The 24,468-nt window shown below is 40.2% G+C and overlaps 1 protein-coding gene across 5 annotated transcripts in view; it reads left to right on the plus strand.

Annotated features, from left to right (window-relative positions):
- Positions 1–1,662: 1,662 nt before the first annotated feature.
- The window catches only part of CFAP20DC (CFAP20 domain containing), a 141,324-nt gene continuing 118,518 nt past the window's right edge, over positions 1,663–24,468 (plus strand). For 2 of the 5 annotated variants that reach the window (XM_081901856.1, XM_081901857.1), the window contains exons 1-5: positions 1,668–2,099; positions 13,700–13,792; positions 15,740–15,829; positions 16,662–16,755; positions 23,885–23,957. In XM_081901856.1, coding sequence (XP_081757982.1) covers positions 13,772–13,792; positions 15,740–15,829; positions 16,662–16,755; positions 23,885–23,957 — 278 coding nt within the window. In that variant the 5' untranslated portion in view covers positions 1,668–2,099; positions 13,700–13,771. Of the gene's footprint in view, positions 2,100–13,699; positions 13,793–15,739; positions 15,830–16,661; positions 16,756–23,884; positions 23,958–24,468 lie in introns of those variants that run through there. The other 3 variants (XM_081901860.1, XM_081901859.1, XM_081901858.1) reach the window with 3 other exon arrangements.

The following is a 24,468-nucleotide window of genomic DNA, read 5'->3' on the forward strand; positions in this document are numbered from 1 at the left end:
TCTATGGATATAACTTTCTAAGCTCGTTTAAAATATTTGGGTCTAATTTCCTCCCTGTGACCTTTTCCTCATTACTTCAAAAAAGTTTAGAAGTGATCACAAAATATTCACATATCATTGAAAGTGATGTTATACTAAAGAAGCCTTTCCTCATTTTTTTTTAAAAAAAAGCTTTCCCAAGAGAGAAATGCCAAATCTAAAGCCATTTGTATTTTTTTATATATAAAAGAGTGGGTTTGATGTAGGCTCTCTAGCTGATAGATCTTTGATAACAGACATGTTCAGAGACATAATTTTACAGATCAAAACTACTCCTGTAAATGAACCAGATATATTTCAGAACTTTAATATGTGGCACTGTAGTAATCATGATCTAATTGGATATAATTAAAAAAATTCAGAGAATCCTGAAATGGTCCAAAATTTGTGGCTCAATGCTGAAGTGTTATTATTATAACCTTCTAGAAAACAACTGTAGACCTTACTCAATAATATGCCCAGCATATGGGCATTATACATTATATTTCTTTTATATATCTTATTTCTGAATAATCCCTAAAATTGTGTGCCTTTTAGACATTGTAATTGCATTGACAGTTACAAACCAAAATGTAAAACTCTGTTCAGGACATGTTTAAAGCACAGCTTTGAAGAGGCATATTTAAATACATTTGGACCACAATCCAAGGCAAAACCCAAAAAATTAACCTGTGGTGCCACTGACACCCCACACCCCACAACATCCATTGCCTGATGCAACCACTTCACATTATCTATGCACCTGTACATCAGCAATGGATCTTTGAACCTTCAGGTGATGTGCACAAGAATACACATCTTTTGCTTGACTCTGATAGCCATCATTTCACTTCATGACCTTTTTAACCCTTACCTTTCTTCCATGCAGCTCAGGTAGATGATCTCATTCCCAATTTTATTCTGACCACCTTGTGAGGTACGTTAGGCTGAGAGAACTTGGCAAACTTTCTTCCATTTCTATGTCACTTCCACACACAAACAAGTTCACATTCTTGTACACTATGTTAAATTTTTGATGCAAACGATTTTCCAGATTACAAAAAAATAACTATCTTGAACGTTGGGCAGAATCCACAGCCCACCAAAAGGCATGCAACTGAAGAAAAAGACCCTGCTACTTTATGGTTCATAACTATCTTTGTCAATAGCTTGCATGGGGAGAGGGGGTGTTTTTGTGTACGTAAAACCACCTTAGGTGTCATGTAAATGGATGTGGTCGATACATTATCTACATTAAATGAGAATAAATCAATCCATTTCTATCTCTCCCAGGTCCTGCACTAAAGCGCAAGTAGGAAAGTGAACTTGTTTGTATGTGGAAGTGACATAGGAATGGGAGAAAAAGGAAACCATTAGCCAAACTTTTATCACACAATCCATCTCACACTGGCCTTTCCCCCTTTTATCTGGGCTGGGCAGTGTTGGAAAATGATCCATAATGAATTGGGGGGGTGTTTAGAAGTACTTCCCCCCCAAAAAAACTCAGAGTCCTTTCTGTTGGGGATAACTGAAACTGAAATTCCCAGGTGTTAAAAAATGTTATGCCCTGGAACTTTCGCGGAGCGCCCTTTCCTCGCCTCTCGGGTCACCATGGCAACCTAAACGCGAAGCGCCGGCCTGCCAGGGAGCCTGACGCGCCGGCTGCGGGCGCAAATCTCTCGGCACGACGGAGAGAAAACTAAATACGTTAAACCATTCTCGTCCTCCCCGCTCCATGTTCAGAGCGGCGGCGGGCAGAGCGGCGTCCCAAAGCTCAGGAAACACCTGGGCACTTTTCGAGCGGAGCTCACGAGGCGGGAGAGAAGGACGCGAAGGGTCCCTCCTCCTGCGCCCGCCGCCTCAAGGCTCCTCCCGCGCCCGCCGCCATTTTGAGCCGTTGCGGTCGCCTGGGCGGGCGGGAACCGCGCCGCCTTTAGTCCCTTTTCCCTCGCCTTAGTTTGGGGCAGCTGGTTGCTAGGCCCGCATGCCCTCCCCACCGCCACCAGCAGCCCTGTTCCGCCTCCGCCTCGGAGGAAAGCCGGCAGGCGCCCCTGCTGCTTCTCCCCTCCTCCGCCTCCCAGGTAAGCGCCCCCTTCTCACGCCCATCTTCTCCAGCCAGGATGTCATCCTACACACGCTTTTTCCTCGGGAGTAAAACCCCACTGGACTGTGGGGCTTATTGCTGCATAGACAGGCGTAGGATGACGTTGCCACCCGCCCCCGGCTCCAGGGCTTGAGGGTTTTTTTTAGTTTTGGTTAGAATGGCACAACCACCTCTTTGAGTTGAAATCAAGTTCATTTTTCTTAGGCTGCACACAAGGGCTGGGCGTCCTTTCGCTGCCCCCTGGCAGAGGCACTGCGCCTTTAGCAGCTGTATGGCAGCTAAATCATTTTAGCAGGTCCCCCTCGCTGGAGATGTAGTGGCAGGAACAAACCCTGTTCTATTGCAGCTGCATTAATGCCTGAAGCACAACGGGTTTTTTAGAACAATGACAACCCTGTTTAAGATTATGCAAAATCAATTGCATGTCAGTCTTACACACGTGTGTGCTCCTAAGCAACCCCCCAGTGTGTACAAGTAGGGGGTTGTTCCCAGGTAAGTGTGTGCTGATGATGACAGCACTGCAGTATAAAATCACCCTCTAGGAATTATTGTTATCATTACTATTGCTATTATTATTATTATCAGTGCTATTTTATTAGAAAAAGAGGTGCCCAAATTCACCATGAACTTGCTCTCTCTTTTAATGGCAATGGTGCCACCTGAGAGGTACTGGAACTGAGTTCCAATGAGTTCTGGCTGGGGAAAAAAGCTGATTATTGTATTTATATTTATTTATATCCCACCTTTTCCCTGGACTGGGGCTCTAGGCGGCTAACAGATAAAAATAAAACACACAGGAAAAAAACAAAAACTCCATACACAGATAAAATACAAAAGACTAAAAAGAATGCAACAGGAAGCCCAGTAAGGTGTTGTAAATAATTCCTTTCACCTCCTTTCATTATATGCTTGGATGCAAACTAGGGTTTCTACCTCACGCTACTTTACTGAATGTGGTGGTGTCATTTATTTCTGACCCACCTTTTAGGGCCAGCCTTTGCAAGGCTGCTTAACACTGGAACAAATAACTTACCAAAAATCCTATAAGATAAAGTTATATGGGGGGGGCAGTACTCATATTAGTAAAAAGGATGGTTGAATAAAAAAGAAAGTGTTAGCGTTCAAGAGATGTCACTAAGTGGAGTTGGTGGGGGGAATTGCACATGTGTGGAGGCACTATTGGAAAGGTGTTGTAGGGATGGACGAAGGAATGTGCTACTTTTCACTGGTCCACACTGACTGCAAGGATATGACCTTGACATGTGGTGTAAATCATATCTAAACTTAGCTGTTGCTTTAAAAATTTGGCACTGGGTATCATTGCTCACTTTCATGTTCTTATAGTAGCATATTCTACAATCTCCATGCGATTGCATTTGGGGGCATGGGTCCACATAAGAGAAAAAAGGCAAAAAAGACCGTGTCAGTGAGACTAAAGATATTTGTGCTTTTAGATATTTCACATGTAGTCTTGGAGAAAAGGTAATGTAGATTACTGGCAGAGCAACCCCTGCTGGTGTCTGGGGTGGGGGGTGCGGTGCACATGCGTGCTGTGCCATGAGGGCGTGGCATCCCAAGTGGGCAGGGTGCGCTGCCCAAGCAAATGCATCCCTCTTGGACCAGTGCTGCCAGAAAAGCAGCCGCCGGGAGGGCGCCTGGGAGCAACACCCAGGAGGGACATGGCTGGCATGTGCTGGCCTGCAGGATGCCCCAGCCGTTGCATCCCTTCTGGGTGGACGGCCTGTGGCGCACCCCACACTGCTTTTTCAGACAGTGCTGGGCCCTTTGGAGGGTGCCCAGGAGGGATGGCGACTCAGGTGCTCTGCAGCCCCAATATAGCCCCACCCCTCTCTTCCTACGCTACTGATTTAGGCTGTTCAAGAGTCCTAACTGTTTAAACGATTGTAGCCTTGTTCCTTGTTCTAGTACTTGTTTATTTGAAATTAAGTCCCAATTGAATTCAATAGGGCTTATTCCCAAGCATGATCCCTAACTCATCAGAAAGATAACCCCAAGCCCTCATCCTCCCTGCTATTGTGCCTTTTAATAGCACATTGATCTACCAAAATTCAGCTGGTGAATCTTCATGTCGTTGTGATAAGCATCATCACCTGCTAATATCTTTATATCACGTCGCTTTTTAAAGAACAGGAGCAAAAAGGAATAGGAGCAAAAGCTATGTAAGCTTGCAGAAGATTACAGCTTTATAGTCCAGTCCAATCCATATACCGTGGAAGTAATCTTATATAGAAAGGGCCAACCTAAATGATTAAGGGGATGGAGCAACTCCCCTATGAGGAAAGGTTAAAACATTTGGAGTGCTTCAGTTTAGAGAAATGATGAGTAAGAGGATACATGCTAGAGGTGTATAAAATTATGCACCATGTGGAGAAAGTGGATAGAGAAATGGTTTTTCCCCTCTTTCAAAACACTAGAACTCGGGGGAATTCAATGAAGCTCAATGTTGGAAGATTCGGGACAGACTAAAGAAAGTACTTCTTCACACAGTATATAGTTAAACTATGGAAATCACTCTCACATGAGGCAGTGATGACCACCAATTTAGATTACTTTAAAAGTGGTTTGGACAAATAAGGCTATCAGTGGCTGCTAACCTGGATAGCTTGCCTGTTCTAAGCAGTATGCTTCTGAGTACCAGTTACTCAAAATCTCAGGAGGCAACAGAGCTCTTGTGCTCAACTCCTGCTTGTGAGCTTCCTCCACTGTGAGAATGGAATGCTGGAGTATATGAGCCATTGGCCTCATCTTATGTGCATATAGAATTGTACCTGCAGGCCTTATTTTTATTTCATTGGATTAAGGACTGCCTAACGGTGCAATATCTGGCTTCTATCTAGAAGCCATAAGTGGCTTCTAACTCACCAGCCTTACACATTGATCATAAATCCATTTACATGGAAGTCAGTCCCACTGACTTCAGTAAACTTTCTTCCATGTTAAGTATACTTAAGATGTCAGCCTTAGTTATTACCGAATATGACTGCAGATATGGAGGGACCCCTCTCTCCCACCCCATTTTGAGCTGGTGTTTTCATGTGGCTACATTACGAGAAAAGGCAATGGGGTACAATATTAAAATGTCACTTCACCACACATTCTTTTGTTCTGCATTGTGGCCTGGTGACGTGTTGTAAAGTTGTCATCATATCTACTGTATTATCGCTATGGCGTAAAGTTGTCATTGCTTTATTGGATATGAATGTACGATGTTGGCAGGGTTGATAGGATACCCAAAATAAAAATGGAATTGTAACAATTTCATAATTGCAGTTTAAAATATGAGAACTTGTGGATTTATAGATCCTCAAGAAGTTGTTGGCCGTCTTCTACCTTTGATGTTCTTTACTGTTAACAAGGAACTGAATATACAAGGAAGCAAAATACATATAGTCTTGAAAGCCACCTGCTTCATATTCTTCTCATTATAGTTATTACAGTCAGATGTGAAGTCGAGTCCTGCCATGATTTGCAAATATATAATTTTATTTTATGGTCACTCTGGTGTGTGATCTACATCAGCAACTGGGTGTGAGTGTTTGTTATTTAGAACCCTTAATCAGCTTTTGATACTAGCGACTGTGATATCCTTCTGAACTCCCATGTTGAATTTTTCTTGTTTTTTCCTGACACTGATCTATCTAGAGGACTGGCTCTAGAAAGTGATGTTGAGAAGCTACTGTTCCTTCCTTTGAGTATTGGCCCATGAGTTACCACTGAATTCCATCTTGTCACCAATGCTATTTAGCATCTCCATAAAATGCCTGGGGTAGTTAGTCTAGGGTTTTGGAGTGTGGTGTCATAAAATATATGGGTAGTGCCTAGTTTCTTTTTCATCAGATGCTAGGGAGGCAGTTGAAACTCCAAATTAGTGTTTAGAGGCTATGGTGAGCAGGATGTGACTGAGACTTAATCAAAATAAGACAGGTACTTTTGGTTAACAGGAAAGCCAAGCCAGGAATATATTCCTATCCTGTGTACCCTGACTGTGGTTCTTGTTCTATGCCTTTAACCAGGCAGTATACATTTCTATTGTATATATACAGTGGTACCTCGCAAGACGAAATTAATTCGTTCTGCGAGTTTTTTCATTCTGCGAGTTTTTTCGTCTTGGGTATTAACGGTTTTAAGAAAAAGGAAACAAACTCGCAAGACGTTTTTGTCTTGCAAAGCAAGCCCATAGGGAAATTCGTCTTGCAAAGCAACTCAAAAAACGAAAAACTCTTTCGTCTTGCGAGTTTTTCGTCTTATGAGGCATTCGTCTTGCGAGGTACCACTGTATTAGTTTACAAATAATGTACATATATTGATACACTATACCTTATGAAACAAGATGTTATGATGGAACCAAGAAACATTAGTTGTTAAGAGAGGCAGCAGTCAATAATGCAAAGAAAACTGTCAATTCATTGTTGTGTGAGGCTTTGCTCACTCTTATCATAGATCTGTGACGTAAATGTGCAAATGAAATAGTACTTTCCCTCAAATACAAACGTACAGAGGATTCCATTAAAATTTATTTTGTCCTATATAGAGGCTTGCTTGTAACATTTTTTGTTATTTGCTGTAAGTTACTAGAGAAGACTAACACATGACTTTATTTTCTGTATGAGGATTGGTAGCTAAAGCAGGAATGCAATAATAATTTGTCTTTAGTGTTATGCTTATATTATGTAATACCAAATGGGAATACTTATGCTACTAACACTAAGTGGGGGCATTTATAATGCTCTAAACATAATTATGCAGTATACATATTTCCCAATTTATTTCCATAGTGCAGGGTAAAATACTATATAAACAGAATAATAATTCCACTGTATTTTGTTCTATTAAAATTAGGGATGCCATCTGATGAAATAATTCTAGTCAATAAAGCACCTAACTTTTAACTACACAATCAATTAAATTTAAGCAAATGTGCATATGACCAGAATCTCAATGTAGATGCCTCTTTTTTTTTTGAGATAGTGAAACATAAAATTGCTTGCATCTTAAATAAAACTCATCATTCATTGGCATGGCTCTCATATAATGGTAAAAAGGTAAACTTGTTTACTTTCAACTCACAGGCCTGCCAGATCAATTAATCAACTAAGTTAATGTTGATTAACAATGTAGTTCTGTGCATGCCTACACAGAAGTAAGTTCCATAGTGTCTACTGGGGCTTACTCCCAAGTAAGTGTATTTCCTCAATTACTTTGACTACTAAAATGAGTAATATTTCTTGAAAAGTCATCTTTTTCTAAAAAGGGCCTATGATCCAGAAAGAACACAGGGATTTGCTTTGATGAAGTCTATGTCACCTTGAATTTTAATGCCTCCAGCCTTTAGCATATTTTTCAAATAAATTGGCAGCTTATGACATCTTTATAGGATGCAATAAAGTAGCCATTCTCTCATTTTTCAGCCATGGATCAAAATTCTTATTATTTTACTGCCCTAAAAGCATGTACTTTTAGCACAGCATATCAGCCCAACTGGGGATACAGAACCTGCAGTGCTATAGTTAATGACAGATTAACGGAACAGTGTTTAAAGCTATGTCCCACTGAAAGACATTTTTTTTATTTTCTGAAATTTAGATCACCAGACATTATTCATAGTCCAACTATCTGTATGTAAACGTTTTGATTATTGGCTCCATAATGCTTCTAACACTAAAAACAGAGAATATTCCCTGGAATCTCTTATTACTTTTACCACAGACCCTGCTTTTATCCTTATTGCACATGTTTGCTCCCCCAAGCACACACTATTTACTCCTAATGCCTGTTTTTCTGCCCCTTTATGTAGACAGCAAACAATCTGTTATGCAGTTTGTATTCATATCAATTAATTCCTCCTCATCTTTCTTCAAAATGTAATTTAGTTAAGACCGATAGAACTTTACATCTCCGTTTAAGTTTAGTCACTTTTGTGGGGAGGGCAGATACAGATAACCATGAGGGGTTGTTTAAAAGATGTGTTTGAAGACCAGATCTTTCAATAACACTCATATGACTTGCTACTGTTACTATGGCCATCAAATTAGGCCTTTTCATTTGATAATAAGACCATAGTTTTCTTATTCAGTCAACAACTAGCGCCTACAACAAAATGTTTCAGTGTACTGTACAGTACTTCTGTTTGATGTTGCATTCAGCCAGATGTACTGTCATGAACTGGCAGGATTTTGGGAAGAGGATCCTGATGAGGGGTGCAGCTGAGAGTGGGTCACACACGAGCAAACTGGGGATGGGGAAGGAGAGGTTGTAGACAATACTCAGAGGGTGACATGAGGGGGCAGGGGCTAGTGAACAGGAAGCCGAGCAGCAGGACCCTGTTGGGAACAGCAGGTGGGGCACTCAAGGAAGGAGAGGCAGGCCAGGGCCTGCAGCCTAGTTCACTAGCTGGCCAGGTGGGGAAGGAGGCATGTGATTCCTCAGCTGGGCCAAGGTCACATGCCTCATCAAGCCCAGGTGCTGCAATCAGCAGGCACAGTAAAAGAAGGCAGCAGAGCTGAGGTAATGTGGCTGCTCAGCTGCCCATGTTGAAGGACCTTGCCTGGAATTCTCCTTGGACCTTCACAGGTTTCTACTTTGACTGCTGAACTAACATCTTGGCTTACTGACCCCAGACTGCATTTCCTGATCTTTGGACTTGGCTTGCATGGATTGGCTTCTAGACTTCGAACTTTGCCTAGGCACACTGTCGGCCAGGGGATCAGGAGACATGATACTACCTTCATGATACTCTTATTACCCCTCCTACCCAGTTTCCCCTTTCCCCCTCTCTGCTCATAGCAGTCAGCATTCCATCACCACTGAGCATGCTCAGACCTCATTAGGATGTTCTTGGAGTTTTTACTCCCTTATGATTCGTGCCCAACTACGCTCAACAATTTCTGTACTTCTGTAAACCTTGGGCTTTTCCTAAGCCTGCTAATACCTCCTTCTAGTGTATGGTTGGTGCTGTTTGGGCTGTAGAGAAGATTCACACTCACCTCTGAACTTTGGAAACACAGCAAATGGTGATTTGGAAGTTGCCTTACATTAAGTCAAGCAATTTGTGCATCAAGCCCAGTAAAAGTACTAATGGTGGATAGGAAAACAATGATTACTGGTTTGTTTGTTGTTTTAAGCTAAGGAATGTATAGTAAATTTCAGGTTACTGAAACCACTCTATTTTGAACTTTAGTTTATGCAACTTATGCACTACTACTAACATCTCCCTGGAGCATACTTTTCCAAAATCAAGTATTTAACAGAAAAGGTCTCTGTCCCTAAAGTCACTGCACATTTCCTGAGAAGGCTCATCCGGGGATCCTGGCCACAGTTTTATTCATATATATTGATATTATTTCAGTATCATAGGCCTTAAAACAGTGTTGATTTATGTGAAGCTGAGACACAACAGAGGCAACAGTTTATCACATATGAAGGGTCATAGCATCTTTCAGACAAATGAATTCTACATATTGAACATTTAAAACTAAGTCTATCAAAATGACATACCATATATTACCTCAAAATACAAGCTAACATAATAGATGGTCTTAGTAGGGGTGTATTAATGTTCTTTATTGGCTATCATTGTTTCAATATCAAAGCAAAGTAAAAGCAATAATCTTTACAGAGAACTTCAGAAAGACAAAATAACACATGACACTGCTCATCAATTTAAATGCATGTCCTATCAGTTTTTAATACATTGCGGGTTTGTGTTGCATGCATAATTTTGGAATGGGATCTGGTCGAGGATTTAGATGTTCTGTTTGCCATGTTCATGATACAAACTTTGAAGAAGATGAAATTGCTCATCCTTCTTATGCATGGCATTCTGGCTGCCTAGATGAGATAGGAACTACTATTACTCTTTACGACTGTTACACTTTAGGAAAGGCTAGTAGCTGTTCAATATTTGCTCATCTGCTTGCAACACTATCCTAATACCCACGCCTATACAACATTGGGTTTCATAATAGAGACAGTTAGTATGCACTATTGGAGCTATTTGAGTTGCTGTAGCGAGTCTTACATTATTATTGTTAGCTCCACATAAAGTATTTATTTGCAGTTGAAAAATGAATACAAAACCTCTATTACTAGAATGCATATATAAATACAGTGGTACCTCGGGTTAAGTACTTAATTCATTCCGGAGGTCTGTTCTTAACCTGAAACTGTTCTTAACCTGAGGTACCACTTTAGCTAATGGGGCCTGCTGCTACTGCCGCGCCACCGGAGAACGATTTCTGTTCTCATCCTGAAGCAAAGTTCTTAACCCAAGGTACTATTTCTGGGTTTGCAGAGTCTGTAATCTGAAGCATATGTAACCCGAGGTACCACTGTAATAAGAGCACACATGGATCAAGACAGATGCCCATCCAGTCCAGTATCCTATTCACAGTGGTTAGCCATATGTCTATGGGAAGCCAATAAGCAGGACCTGAGCACTACAGTTCGTTCCCCACTTGTGATTCCCAGCACTGGTATTCAAAGGCATTCTGCCTCCAACAGTTGAGGTACAACATAGGGCTATGAATAGCTCCAGCCATCATGGCTGTTCTCCATTAGTTTGTCTTATCCTCTTTTAAAGCCCTCCAACTGCATGACCTGTAATTTCCTGAATTCTGTGTTTAAAATTGGTGTTACAATGGGCACTTTCTACACCTTAGGCATGAACGCTGATGAGGGGAAAGTCACATAGTTTTGTAGATTAGCAATTTCACTTGGAAGTTCTTTAGAAACTCGTGGATAGATGTCTGCTGATTTGTCATTTTTTAATTTGACAATAAGGCCTAGAACGTCTTTTACCACTATTTGCCTCTATCTTCACACTCCCTTCCAGTGAAAGTTAGTTCAGGAAAAAGGATCTGCCCTACAGCTTCCACTGTGAAGAAGGACGCAAATAATTCAGCTTCTCTGCAATCTTATTTTCCTCCTTTAGCACACCCTTGACTCCTTTGTCATCTGTAAATCCAACCACCATCCTAGCTGGTCTCCTGCTACTGGTGTATTTAATTTTTTTGTTGTGGAGCTTTATATTTTAGCAATGTGCTCTTTGAATTTTTCACACACACTCCATCTCTTATTGTCTGCTTGCAGGGGATGCGGGTGGCACTGTGATCTAAACCGCTGAGTCTCTTGAGCTTGCTGATCAGAAGGTCAGCGGTTCGAATCTGCATGATGGGGTGAGCCCCTGTTGCTCTGTCCCAGCTTCTGCCAACCTAGCAGTTTGAAAGTATACCAGTGCAAGTAGATAAATAGGTACTGCTGCGGCGGGAAGGTAAACAGCGTTTCTGTGCACTTTGGCTTCCATCATGGTGTCCCGTATATATGGCGGTATATAAATAATAAATAAATAATAAGTGGTTTAGTCATGCTGGCCACATGACTCTGAAAGCTGTCTGTGGACCAACGCTTGCTCCCTTGGCCTGAAAAGCAGGATGAGCATCACACCCCATCGTTACCTTTGACTGGACCTAACCAGGGGTCCTTTACCTTTTTACTGTCTGCATTTCTTTTACCAAACTTCATATTTTGTTTTGCTTTCTTCATCAGGACAAGGCTTCCATTTTCTAAAGTAGGCCTTCTTGCTTGCAATAGCTTCCATGTTGACAACATTCACAAGCAGTGCATTCCAGACTAAAATTGTTGGCTAGTGGCAGTTGTGAAAGCATCTTTATGGCTGGAGTATACGGGAGGATTTTTTTCCACCAAGAAGTGTGCTCGTCAAAGAAAAATATGTACAAGTAAAAGCTGCAGTGTTGACACTGAGATATGTTTGCTTTCCTTTACTAATAAGAATGCCTTATTTTAAATGTAAGGCACTACCAGACTTTTATTTAAAGACCAAAGAAATTTTGCAGTGCTATTTAACCACATGTTACAATTTAATTCATGCTGTCAATTTAGTAAAGCAATTTAAAGTAATTACTAGATAATACATTTGCTTTTTATATAAATGTCTTAAACTTTTAGAAAACTGATATCTGCCTTGGGTAGCAGATGTGATGAAGTGTACATCAAAGTCCTGGTAATAGACACTGTTGAATCAGTAACATAAAAATATGTACACTAGATTATGATCATAGCACGACTGCTTTGAGATATTTTTCTTTTTAAAGCTCAGTTTTATCTCCCAAATGTAATAGCGAGTATTTTTAATGCACTAGCTAAAGAGGAGGTCATTGTTAATTTCTAAGGTATGGTAGACTTTTATTTCAGAAAGTATCACAAAATAGTTAATGTTAAAAGGAAGAAAATGGTACAGACACCATTTTATGGAAAATTGTTCTATCAGAGTTACTACCAGTGCTGTAGAGAAGCCATGCTAAGGCCTGATTTTCACATTCATGTATATTGCTTGATTTCTCTCCACTTGATGACTTGGATACTTAACAACTGATAACTAGATGTTGGAGCCATTTCTATTGAAAGGCCTTGCATTTGAAGTAAATGTCAGGTTATTCTTTCTGCAGTGTTCAGTGATGATTCATTCATTCGTGCAGGTCATCACTCCAAGTCACACTTATCAAGTGATGGGCAAGGCATTTAATAATCAGGATCAAGCTGTAGCCTTTCATGTGAATAGGCTAAATCCCAGTGCTCCTAAATTCCAAGGTACTTCCTTGACTCAAGTGCAGATGCTCCAGCTGAAGTTGCTCATAGAAAACAGCAAGAGAGAAGTTTTTGATAAATGTGCAAGAAGCATCGCCATCAGTTTGATCTTTTGAGCTCTATATGATATGGGCAGCACAAGCTTGCCCTACTGGGCAGCAAAAGGAATTGGGCCTTTTGATAGTTTCATTCTAATTCATTGGTCTGCAGTTGGTGTACTGGAGCCCAGTAAAGTGTTGTGGTCTGATCCAAGGTGCGCTGCAACAAAAGTCATACTACCATAGAAATATATGGTTAAGAAGTAAGATATAAATCCTCAAGAGCATTTTGGGGTTTAAGATGGGTTCTACTTCAGAAAAAGTTGAAGACTAGCGTTCTAATACCCCGAAGGGTCAAGTTCCTTCCTCTGCCACATAATAATAATAATAATAATAATAATAATAATAATAATAATAATAATAATTTTATTTTTTATACCCTGCCCATCTGGCTGAGTTTCCCCAGCCGCTTTAGGTGGCTTCCTGTACATATAAAAACATAATCAAACATCAAACATTAAAAACTACCCAATACAGATGTTTTCAGTAGCCTGCTACTACCCTATCCCCAAGATAGACCATTGAACTACAGACTCCATGATCCTCAGTGGAAAAAGATGCTGGCATATTTATGTGAGCATGTTGCACTACAATTACTTGAATATTTGTCAGGAGTGATTGATTGATTGATTGATTGATGTTTAAGGTTGGATATTTGTCCTGTAAACAGAGAAAGCTGAACTAGCTAGCAAGCATGGCCAGAACCAAGAAGGTGGTCCAGAGTAAAACACACTTCTTTTGCTTCAGATATTATGGGATACTAACTAGTGCTAGGCAGTATTTCAAACACAGTACTGTTTGCTATTTTAGTAAAGCTTTTGTGGAATTTCATGTAATGTTTTTTCTTTATTTCTAGTGACTTCTAGAAGCATCCCATTGCTCACTGGTGTATTGAAATAATTGTTCCAGCTGTGAAATTGCTGTCAGGATGTTCAAAAATGAATATCAGGTAAAACAGAAATGTTTATTCGTTAACTTTTACACAAACCTATAAACAAACCTAAAAAAAGAGCAAAATATTGAAAACGTTAGTTTGAGCTTTTAGTCTGAGCTTTTTTTTAAGCTCAGTGATTGATGTTCATTTCTGTTTTATAACAGTCTAGATCTTCTTTGAAGACTTGACCAGGAGTCCACAAACCTTTTCTGGTTTTGATAGTTAGTCAGTTTCTAATCATTCCCAGCCCATAAAGCTATATATACAATTATTTCTTTAAAGTGCATTTGAAGCACATTTTCCCTTAATGAACTCTGCTTCTTCTAGCTAAGATCCTGCTCCAGCCCACAAGCAGAATATGAGAGCAATGGGAGTCTCCCCACTTGTTTTGCTTGACAACAGATGTTCAGAAGCATACCATTAATTTGTCTAATCCCTTTTAAAGCCATTCAAGTTGGGGGCAATCGCATGGCCGTGAATTCCAGAGGTTTTTTTGAGTGTTTTAAAACATTATTTGCAATGTTTTTAAATACCGTATTTTTCGTCCCATAGGACGCTCCGTCCCATAGGACACACCTAGCTTTGGGGGGGGGGGGAATAAAGGAAAAAACCAGGTCGGGGAACAGTGGTATGGCGGTGCTGTGCCTCCCAGCTGTCCCACGAGCTTGTGGGGCTGGCCGATGTCTGCCCGGCATGCGGAGTGCTCTGCTTCAGGGCAGCCCATGCGCCGGGCGGCAGGCTGCTATCCGCAGCGTGGGGAGCCCTGCGAGAACTCCCGTGGGCTCCCCAGGCTTGCTGATAGCTTCCTGAAGCCTGGAGAGCTCTCCAAGTTTCAGCGAAAGCCTGTATTCGCCCCATAGGACGCACATAGATTTCTCCTTCATTTTTGGAGGGGGAAAAGTGCGTCCTATAGGGTGAAAAATACAGTACTTTTAAACTTTTTAATACAGAATGTTAATATTTTATTTTATATTTTTCTAAACTGCTAGGAAGTTTTGTTGCAATGCAGTGGCATATCACACACACACACACACACACTCCTTTTGTCTGTCTTGAATCTTTCCTAATTCAATTTCATTGGATAACCTTAGTTTTTAGTATTATGAAAGCGGAAATAAAACTGCTCATGTTCCTCACAGAATGCACAATTTTATACGTTCTTGTTCCAGAAATGAGCCAAAAGTTTATTTATTACCAGCTCTTTACCATAATTATACAACAATAAAATATATAATAAATAAAGCAGGAAAAGAAAACAAGAAAAGTGTAAAAACAGTTAAAAACAAGACATCTTACTTGGTCAGTCACCACCAAATCAGACCCCATTTGTTCATATTTGAATTGAGGATTTTTCCTCAATGTGCAGCACATTATACTTGTTCAAGCTGAGCAGCATTACCCATTTTACTGCTTATTCACCCAGTTTGTAGATACAGTACCTCGGGTTACAAACACCTCGGGTTACAAATACCTCAGGTTACAGACTCTGCTAACCCGGAAATAGTACCTTGGGTTAAGAACTTTACTTCAGGATGAGAACAGAAATCAGGCAGTGGTGGCAGCAGGAGGCCCCATTAGCTAAAGTGGTACCTCAGGTTAAGAACAGTTTCAGGTTAAGAATGGACCTCCAGAATGAATTAAGTTCGTAACCAGAGGTACCACTGTACTCTTTTGGAGCTCCTTGCAATCCCTTGTTGTCACCCTGGATAATTTGGTGTCATCAGCAAAAGTACATCTTCTCCCATAAGGGGGGCAGCTGGTGTACCAGCATTAGGAGATAAAAAGCACTTCTAATCACCACTGCCACCTGGACATCTGGGTGAATCACTCTTATTACTCTTGGTATTTATATCAGGAATTGGCTTCAAATGGATACCCTTATGATTAAATTATTGAGCAATGGGGTGAAAGAAAGCACAAGTGATACCACACTGGACAAGTCATTGTTTGCTTTTCTTACAGGGTGGCCCATTTGTTGAAATCTTCAGTGCTCAAGGCAAGAACCCTGGAATGAAATGGAAGGTTTCTGGCAGTCCTTCGGTAATTGGGAAGGTATGTCTCATGCAGGAATGATAAGACCTTGGTATATAAACTACAGAAAATGTACATGAAACTTAACATTAGAAAGTAATAAGGGCTTTGACCTGACTGTGGAAGAGTTGTCACTTTCACTTCTTTTACTGTGACAAAAATAAATGACCACGGAAGTTAGCACTTCGTACAGCTAAAAAATTCTAATGGCAGCAGGCTTAGAATAGCTTTTTTTTACTGCTGGTCTAGTCCAGTCTTTTCCTGGCATGAAAATAGTGATGAGGAAAGGTTCACCGGCTTAAATTCTGCATGTTGGGTTTCTTTCACAAAGGCAGAGAAGGAGGGAACTAACAAAATAGCAACAACAACAATTTTATTTATACCCTGCCTATCTGACTGGGTTGCCCCAGCCACTCTGGGTGGCTTCCAACACACATAAAAACATAATAAAATGTCAAACATTAATAATAACAATCTGACCCAACACAGTATCCCAACTTTCAGCTTCCAGGGGTGGCTCACAAAACAAAATAACTACTGAGTCCTGATAGCAGTCCCTAATCTCATATAGGACTCCAAGATTTCCAACCGTTTGATGGTGAAAGTGATTTCTTTCTTTTTGCAATCGAGAGAATGAGTGCAGCACATCATCCTCAGAGGGTTTGGCAATAGCAGGTGTAGCCTTTGAGTTAAAAAAGGGTTACCCACCCCAGCATTGACCGCCAATTGTACTGCCTTTTGCTTGTGATAGGCTTCACAACCAATAAAAATCTTTGCATTTGTAGTAAATTGGTGTTTTTGGACAATTGTTTTGGCTGCCCCAAGTATAATATCTTCTTTGTTGGTTTGCTAGGAGTTCGATAAGCAAGTGAAAGGCTTTGTCTTTGTTCTTGAAGGAAGCAGTCAAACAAACAAGATGCAACTTCCTAAGGAAAGCAGGCAAGCTCGTAAGTACAAATGTATTAAATATAGATGTAATACAGTATCATAAAATGTGATTAGGCTTTGATTTTTAACCAGTAGTGTGCTACAAATATAAAATTTGGCCAGTTGTGTCTTAAGCTAGGTTCTTCCAAAGTTAGAGGGAAATTTCTTTTTCAGCTAGAGCCACTTAGTCAAAATTACTTTTGCTCTTGATATTTTAATCATTTTCCCCTAGGCCTCCTGCTGCTTTAAGCCAGAATGCTGCAAAGAATAGAGTGTGATGCATAGATGGGGGAGAAATGAATTCAAGCCCTCACTTGTTTATTAAGCAGACTGGTTCACTTTCAGCATGACATACTTCACAACATACCGGTAGTTAAAAGAATAAAATGGCAGTAGGAAGAACATGTACCCCACTCTAAATTCTTTGGAGAAAAGGCAGGATAAAGCTGCAATAAATAAATATATCAGGCATACATGTGTCACGTGAACTCAGAAAATGGAAAGCCTCTTCCTTGTGAAGTCAAATGCTTGCCTGTACAAAGTGCTTCCTTTCTAAGGAACCAAATGTTTTCCTTCCCTGTTGGTAAGTTTAGCAGAGTTGGCTGGCCAGTTGTGATCATATAGGCCCTCTAAAGATGATGACTAACTGACAAATACGGGCACACATTGAAGAGGGTCTTTGAATTGTTTCTGTGAATTCTGTAAAACGAGCTGTAATCCTGTATTTTCCATGTTTCTAGGCTTAATGAATTCTTATAAAATTCCTTTATAGGGGGAAATATTTCATATAATTATAGAGTTGGAAATGACCACGAGGGTCATTTAGTCCAACCCCCTGCAATGCAGGAATCCTTTGCCCAATGTTGGACTCGAACCCATAACCCTGCGATTAAGAGTCTCATGCTCTACCAACTGAGCTATCAGATAAGATTCTTATCACGAGTTACCAAGGCATTCTGTTGAGCTCTATTGACCTTTCCTCACATAATTTCAACTATTATATTGTGGCTTGATTTGTATGAAAGGCTTGCCATATATCTATCTTCGCTGATGGCTTTCTCTGCCTCTGTTTATTGTGCAACAAATGCATGGTACAATTATATTAGACCACTTCCCTCAAGGAAAACACCTGTGTTTCTGGGTTATTGCCATTTTCCACTGTGAGGAGAGACACTGCTTTCTTTCACCAGCATTTTATGTATTACCTTTTCATATTTCCTCCAAAGTGCCCAGCACCAGATTCTTCTCTTCCACCATTTTGTCCTCATAGCAACCCTGTGTGGTAGGTTAGGGTGAGAGATAGTGAATGTCAGGGCAGTCTGATGATTTTAATTTGGATCTCCATCGTTCAGGCTGACACTGTAAGGTCACAGTAGACTGGCTTCAACAAAGTCAGGGCATAGAATTCATTTCAGATACTGATGTCAAACCTTGCTAGTCTTCTGTATCTTACATTGTGCCTTTAAAAACAAAGAAACCCCAGAACATAGTTTCTGAGTAAGAATAGATGAACTTTCCTTTGCTCTTAAATTCATCACATGTGAGGCAATCAGACACACGTACAGAGAGAGAGGGAGAGGGGGAGAGAGAGAGTGTGTGTTTAACTGGGGTTTAGAAGCAGAGTGAGGGCAGCATGTATTGCAAGTGGGTGAGCTCTTAAAAACTATGTGCTGGCAGCAGCTGCGAAAACATGTACAAAGATATGTCCTAAATAAAAGAAGGTACATTTTGAACATTAATAGTGCAGTTTTTATTTAGTGAGCTGAGAATTCTGGGAACTGAGAAAGTAGTATATCTGCTAGTCATATCACAGCTTATTATTGTGCAAGTAAATATTTTTGGTGGTAGTCACAATTACAAATGGGGTTGTAGCAATGAGTTACAGCATAACTTCATAAGGAAATAGTATTCAATAAATATGTCATTTGTCTGTATTTAAAATATTCATTTAAAATGTTTGGCAGCATGTGTTTACAGTTTCTACTGCTCCTTTTTGCTCTCTCTCTTCCTCTGTGTGTGTTTTCTAAAGATCTAGAAAACAAGCCATCAATGATTTTAAAATGGCTATATTTTGCAAACAAAGGAATGATTATTTTAAGAATGTCCAGAATGCGGCCTAATAGCTCTGCTATTCTCTCAGACAAGAAGGATCTGCCCCCATTTCTTTCATGATGGCATTACAAGTCAGCCTCTAGGCACTGCACGTTGTTTATTGCCTATTCGTTTGTTTTGTTTATGTTTACTTCAGATGAAATACGTTAGAAGCAAATGTTAGAGGTAGCTTTTATTTCTTTTGACGAGTTTACATGGGCCTTTATGTCAAAATGGGTACAAATTTATTTTCAGCACAGGGAAAGAATAAGCAGCTTTTTCAGCACAGATGAAATGTACTCTGAGCTGGTATGGTGAAGCTACCACATGCGTATTTCATTTTCATGGAATTAGGTTGATTAGAATAATTTTTCCTTGAACATGTTTGGTATCTTGCTATTAGGGATCTAACTCATTCTTTGAGGCATATGGGAAAGCCCTTTTATGCATGGGATTCATGCGCAGAATGGCATGCTTAGGGTTTGGAGAAAGTGAAATAACCTGTTGGTTAACCAGTTTCATATGCATGTTAGTAGTCTTCATATAGAGCAGAGTGATCAAGTCTGAGTAAAGCTTTCTGCCATTTGAACTGTATCTTGGATTGGGATTTGCCATTTTCAGCTATGTGATTTGGTTGTCATGTGATGTTCTGGTTAAAGTGAACATTCCAATATTTATTGGATAGTATTTTGTAATTGCAAATTAACTTTCCAAACACTGTCTATATGAGAAATGAGGCGCTTTAAAGTGTGCTACTGCATTAATGCTTATGGGGTCAATTAATTTTAAATTTCTGCTGTAAAATTTTCAGATCTCTAAATATTTAATGCATCTTTAATGAGAAATGGAATTTTGAATTGTTTGTTGGCAGGGTTACAACAAAGTGCTCAGGCTTAATTTGAGAATTGTTAATTACTAAGACTGTTGCAATCTTTGTGTTGACAGCTTAAATTTGAATTACCATTTCCCTTGATTTTGCAGTGAACTGTAGAGTCATTCTGACTCTTACCACTTTGTATTTATTTAGAGATTTATTCTGTAGGCTAATTATCACATATTTAAAATCAAAACATTAAACTAGGCTTTAAAACTGAAAGCAAAAATATATGGGTAAACAGCAGGCAAATGTTGGAGAAATTGCTTGAGGCTACGTTAAACTTAAGACACTGGGCTTGTTCTATTGAGTGCTCTTGAAAGAAGATTTTTGGTGTGAATTAAGGCAATCAAAAACTTTTGGAGACAAAATATAAAAAATTCCTTACAATAGCACCTTAGAGACCAATTAAGTTTGTTATTAGTATGAGCTTTTGTGTGCATGCACACTTCTTCAGACACACTGAAACAGAAGTCACCAGACCCTTATATATACAGCGGTACCTCAGGTTACAAACGCTTCAGGTTGCAGACTCCGCTAACTGAGAAATAGTACCTCAAGTTAAGAACTTTGCTTCAGCATGAGAACAGAAATCGCACAACGGCGGTGCGGCATCAGCGGGAGTCCCCATTAGCTAAAGTGGTACTTCAGGTTAAAAACAGTTTCAGGTTAAGAATGGACCTCCAGAACGAAATAAGTTCTTAACCAGAGGTACCACTGTAGTGATTTTATTTTGTTTTGACTACCGTAGACCAACACGGCTACCTACCTGTAACAAAAACTTTTGTGATATGAACATAAGAAGCTGCCTTCTGTTGAGTGAGACCATTGGTCCATCCTGTTCAATGCTGTCTAAATTGAGTGACAGTGGCTCTTCAGCATTTCATTTCAGCAGGCAAACTGTGATATGACAACAGGTGATTTAAAGATCAAGCCATGGTTGCAAAGGAAGTTTTCTTTGCATCCCTGACTCATCATTTGCATCCCAGATTTGACTTCAAGCCATGCCTGAAAGGAAGTATTCAAACCAGAGATGCAAAGGAAGAATCAGAAGTGCACTCTATAGACTCCTTCTTCTTCATCTGCAGACAAAAGTCAGCAGTTCTTGAATTCTCCACCTTTGTGTCTCTGTGCGTGAAACAGTGTAAAATCAAGAAGTGTCAACTTTTGGCTGCAAAGTCAGAATCGGGAGCACATTGAGTTCTTCTTCCTTTAGGTATAGCTTGAACTTTCCTGTGTCCAATGTCATATATGATGTCAGGCCCATGTAAGTGTTGGAATTCTGCCTGGGTCAGAGGAATGTGCCACAACGTAGGCACCGGCAGATATTCCTTGGCGACCTCCCCGCTGCTACTCCCGGCAGATAAGCAGCTAGGTCTCGGCGATTCTTCCCAGATGTTTGAGAAGAACACACCGTTCATTCTCTCTCCCCTTTGGTGTCCCCCAGGGAGGGGAAAGATGCAGACAGAAACCTATTTACATCCTTTATTTCTGTCTCTTATATCAGTACAGAGAAACATGTCTGCACTCAACAGCAGTAAGAATAAACTCCACCCATGTACTTCCAGCACGGGTCATATGACACACACACTGAGCTAACATCCGGTGCTCAATACAGAATGGACTGCCCCTTTGTTCCCATGGCAACAGTCACAAACATCCTGTTTGGCTTTCCAGCCACAAGCAGCTGCCTTAGCTGACTGAGCTGCTAGAGCCTTTGCTTGCAGCATCTTTGGTGCTTTATGGTAACAGTAAGGTGGATGTGGTGAGTCCAAAATAATCTGATTGGGCTGCCATACCACAGAGGTTGCCCAAAACTTGTAAATGGGTTGGCCTGAGGTTTTCCCGGCACTGATTTAAAGAGGCTTGTCCCCAAGGCCCCAATTATGCTTACCAGGAAGTAAATTTATGACGTTTATATACCCCCAGTCCAGCAAAGTTCTCAGAGGAATTTAAACATAGAATGGAATTCTATGATTAATCATTGAACCCAGTTAAACAGGCTTCTTTAAAACACAAAACCCACAGCTGCATATCTATTAACTCAGGCATAGGCAAACTCGGCCCTCCAGCTGTTTTGGGACTACAACTCCCATCATCCCTAGCTAACAGGACCAGTGGTCAGGGATGATGGGAGCTGTAGTCCCCAAACATCTGGAGGGCCGAGTTTGCCTATGCCTAGATTAACTATTAAAGACTCTGAAAGGGAAAAGCAGGAATGGCAACGCTTCTTTGGACTCAGCTACATTGGCAAAGAAAAACCGCTTTATATGTGTTTATGCATTCTAATACTAACATCAGATGGCACTGTGGAGTTTTGCTAACCCGATTTCTCATACAAAGTTTGCAATGTGTTTAACTGAAACATTTCTTTGTGTCTAGATCAGGGGTAGTCAACCTTTTTATACCTACCGCCCACTAATGCATCTTTCTTGATGGTAAAAATTCCTTACTGCCCACCAGTGCTCGATGGAAGGAGGATTCAGCCTGTGCCATAGAACCCCCTACCGCCCACCTAGAATCCTGAAACGCCCACTAGTGGGCGGTAGGGACCAGGTTGACAACCCCTGGTCTAGATCGTGGCTTTTAAAATAGAGATCCAAGCATAGGGTAACACAATCTACACAGATAGGTAGCCGTGTTGGTCTGCCATAGTCAAAACAAAAAAAATTCCTTCCAGTAGCACCTTAAAGACCAACTAAGTTAGTTCTTGGTATGAGCTTTCGTGTGCATGAACACTTCTTCAGATGTATCTGAAGAAGTGTGCATGCACACGAAAGCTCATACCAAGAACTAACTTAGTTGGTCTTTAAGGTGCTACTGGAAGGAATTTTTTTTGTTTTGACAATCTACACAATCTGTTGTTTAGGGCTAGTGAGTCAGTTACATCAAGGATCACAATCAGCTGGTCTTAAGACAGTTGGAAGGGTGTGTTTTTTAGAATGGGGTTGGTCAGCTATTCTTTCAGTTGGTCATAGTAGGATAGTAGTTGTTGTTGTTGTTTAGTTGTTTAGTCGTGTCCGACTCTTCGTGACCCCATGGACCAGAGCACGCCAGGCACTCCTGTCTTCCACTGCCTCCCGCAGTTTGGTCAGACTCATGTTTGTAGCTTCGAGAACACTGTCCAACCATCTCGTCTTCTGTCGTCCCCTTCTCCTTGTGCCCTCCATCTTTCCCAGTATCAGGGTCTTTTCCAGGGAATCTTCTCTTCTCATTAGGTGGCCAAAGTATTGCAGCCTCAGCTTCAGGATCTGTCCTTCCAGTGAGCACTCAGGGCTGATTTTCTTAAGAATGGATGTGTTTGATCTTCTTGCAGTCCATGGGACTCTCAAGAGTCTCCTCTAGCACCATAATTCAAAAGCATCAATTCTTCGGCAATCAGCCTTCTTTATGGTGCAGCTCTCACTTTCATACATCACTACTGGGAAAACCATGGCTTTAACTATACAGACCTTTGTTGGTAAGGTGATGTCTCTGCTTTTTAAAGCAAAAAGAGAGAGAGAGAAGCAAAAAAAAAAAAAAAAAAAAAAGCAGGATAGTAGTATTGCATGGCTGTTCTTGTTCATACAACTACAGGAACCTCCACCCCACTCCACCCCCACCTTTTTTTTTTAAAGATTATTCTGTGGCCATTATTAATGAAAACCATTTTGTTTTTCCTGTCCTGAAATGGATTTTGATTTTTGCAAGAAACTTTTGCTCTCTGCTTTCCCATCTGAGCTTACATTTCTGTTTTAGACATCCAGCTTAGAACAAACCCTCAGTTGCCCCCAGCTGTCCTAATCTAAATTCTGTTGTGTGATGAATTGTTTAAGTGGTTCAGATAAAGTTTAGATTTGTCATCTATGAGAGTAATCACCACATGCTTTTGCTGGAACATGCCTGTGAATTTTTAGATTTATTTTTATGTGCCCTTGTAGCGTCATGTGTTTGTGTGCTGTCAACGTAATGAAAACTGTAAATAAAGTAATTAGGTCTCTTTTTTGTAGGAGTTCCACCTGAGCCACCAGTTGCTTGTTTAGAATATTATCCCCTTTTATTGCGGCTCGATTTAGTTTCCTCCTGTTGTTTTTCCTCTTTTTATATATTGCATAAACCTTGGGAAATAAAGTTCCTATCTCTATCTGGAATGCTAAATAATATGTGTAGGGTGTACTTTATGTATTTCTTTTCTCTTTTTCTAGTTGGACTGATCCAGCAATTTCTGGTACTTCAGATTTATGTACCATTGGGACAAGACTTCTCTACTGAATTGCTGTAAGATAATGCTAAACTTCCTATCATGTTTCGTGCATTGTAGACACTCAATCAATTGAACCAGCACCAACTGCTATTAATTGCAAGTGGCAGCTTTTGCATTAAAGAACAGCGACTAATCAAGTTGACATGGAGTAATTAAGCTAATTTGATCACTATTTCTCAGACTCTTTGTGGTATATTTCCCTGAGGACTAGAAAACAAATTCTCTCTAATATAATACATCTATATATTTTTAATTGTGAATATGTATATATGAACATACTATCTAAAATTTTATTATATTTTGTAATTAGAAAAAGTAGCGTAGGTGATCAGTTCCTGATTATGGACATGAAACAGTTTTATCACTTTAGAAGACTGAGAGAATTTTGTTTTACTTTCACTTGTAATTATTCTTGTTCTTTAAAAATCACTGATTTTGTTTAGTTCCTTATGTGGTTATGGATACTGCATTGAAAACTCACACTGCAGTTCTTCACCAACTTATGTGTGCTTAAGTCTTAATTGA

This window comes from Podarcis melisellensis (genome assembly GCF_964234715.1).
Source record: "Podarcis melisellensis genome assembly, chromosome: 2".
NCBI lineage: Eukaryota > Metazoa > Chordata > Lepidosauria > Squamata > Lacertidae > Podarcis > Podarcis melisellensis.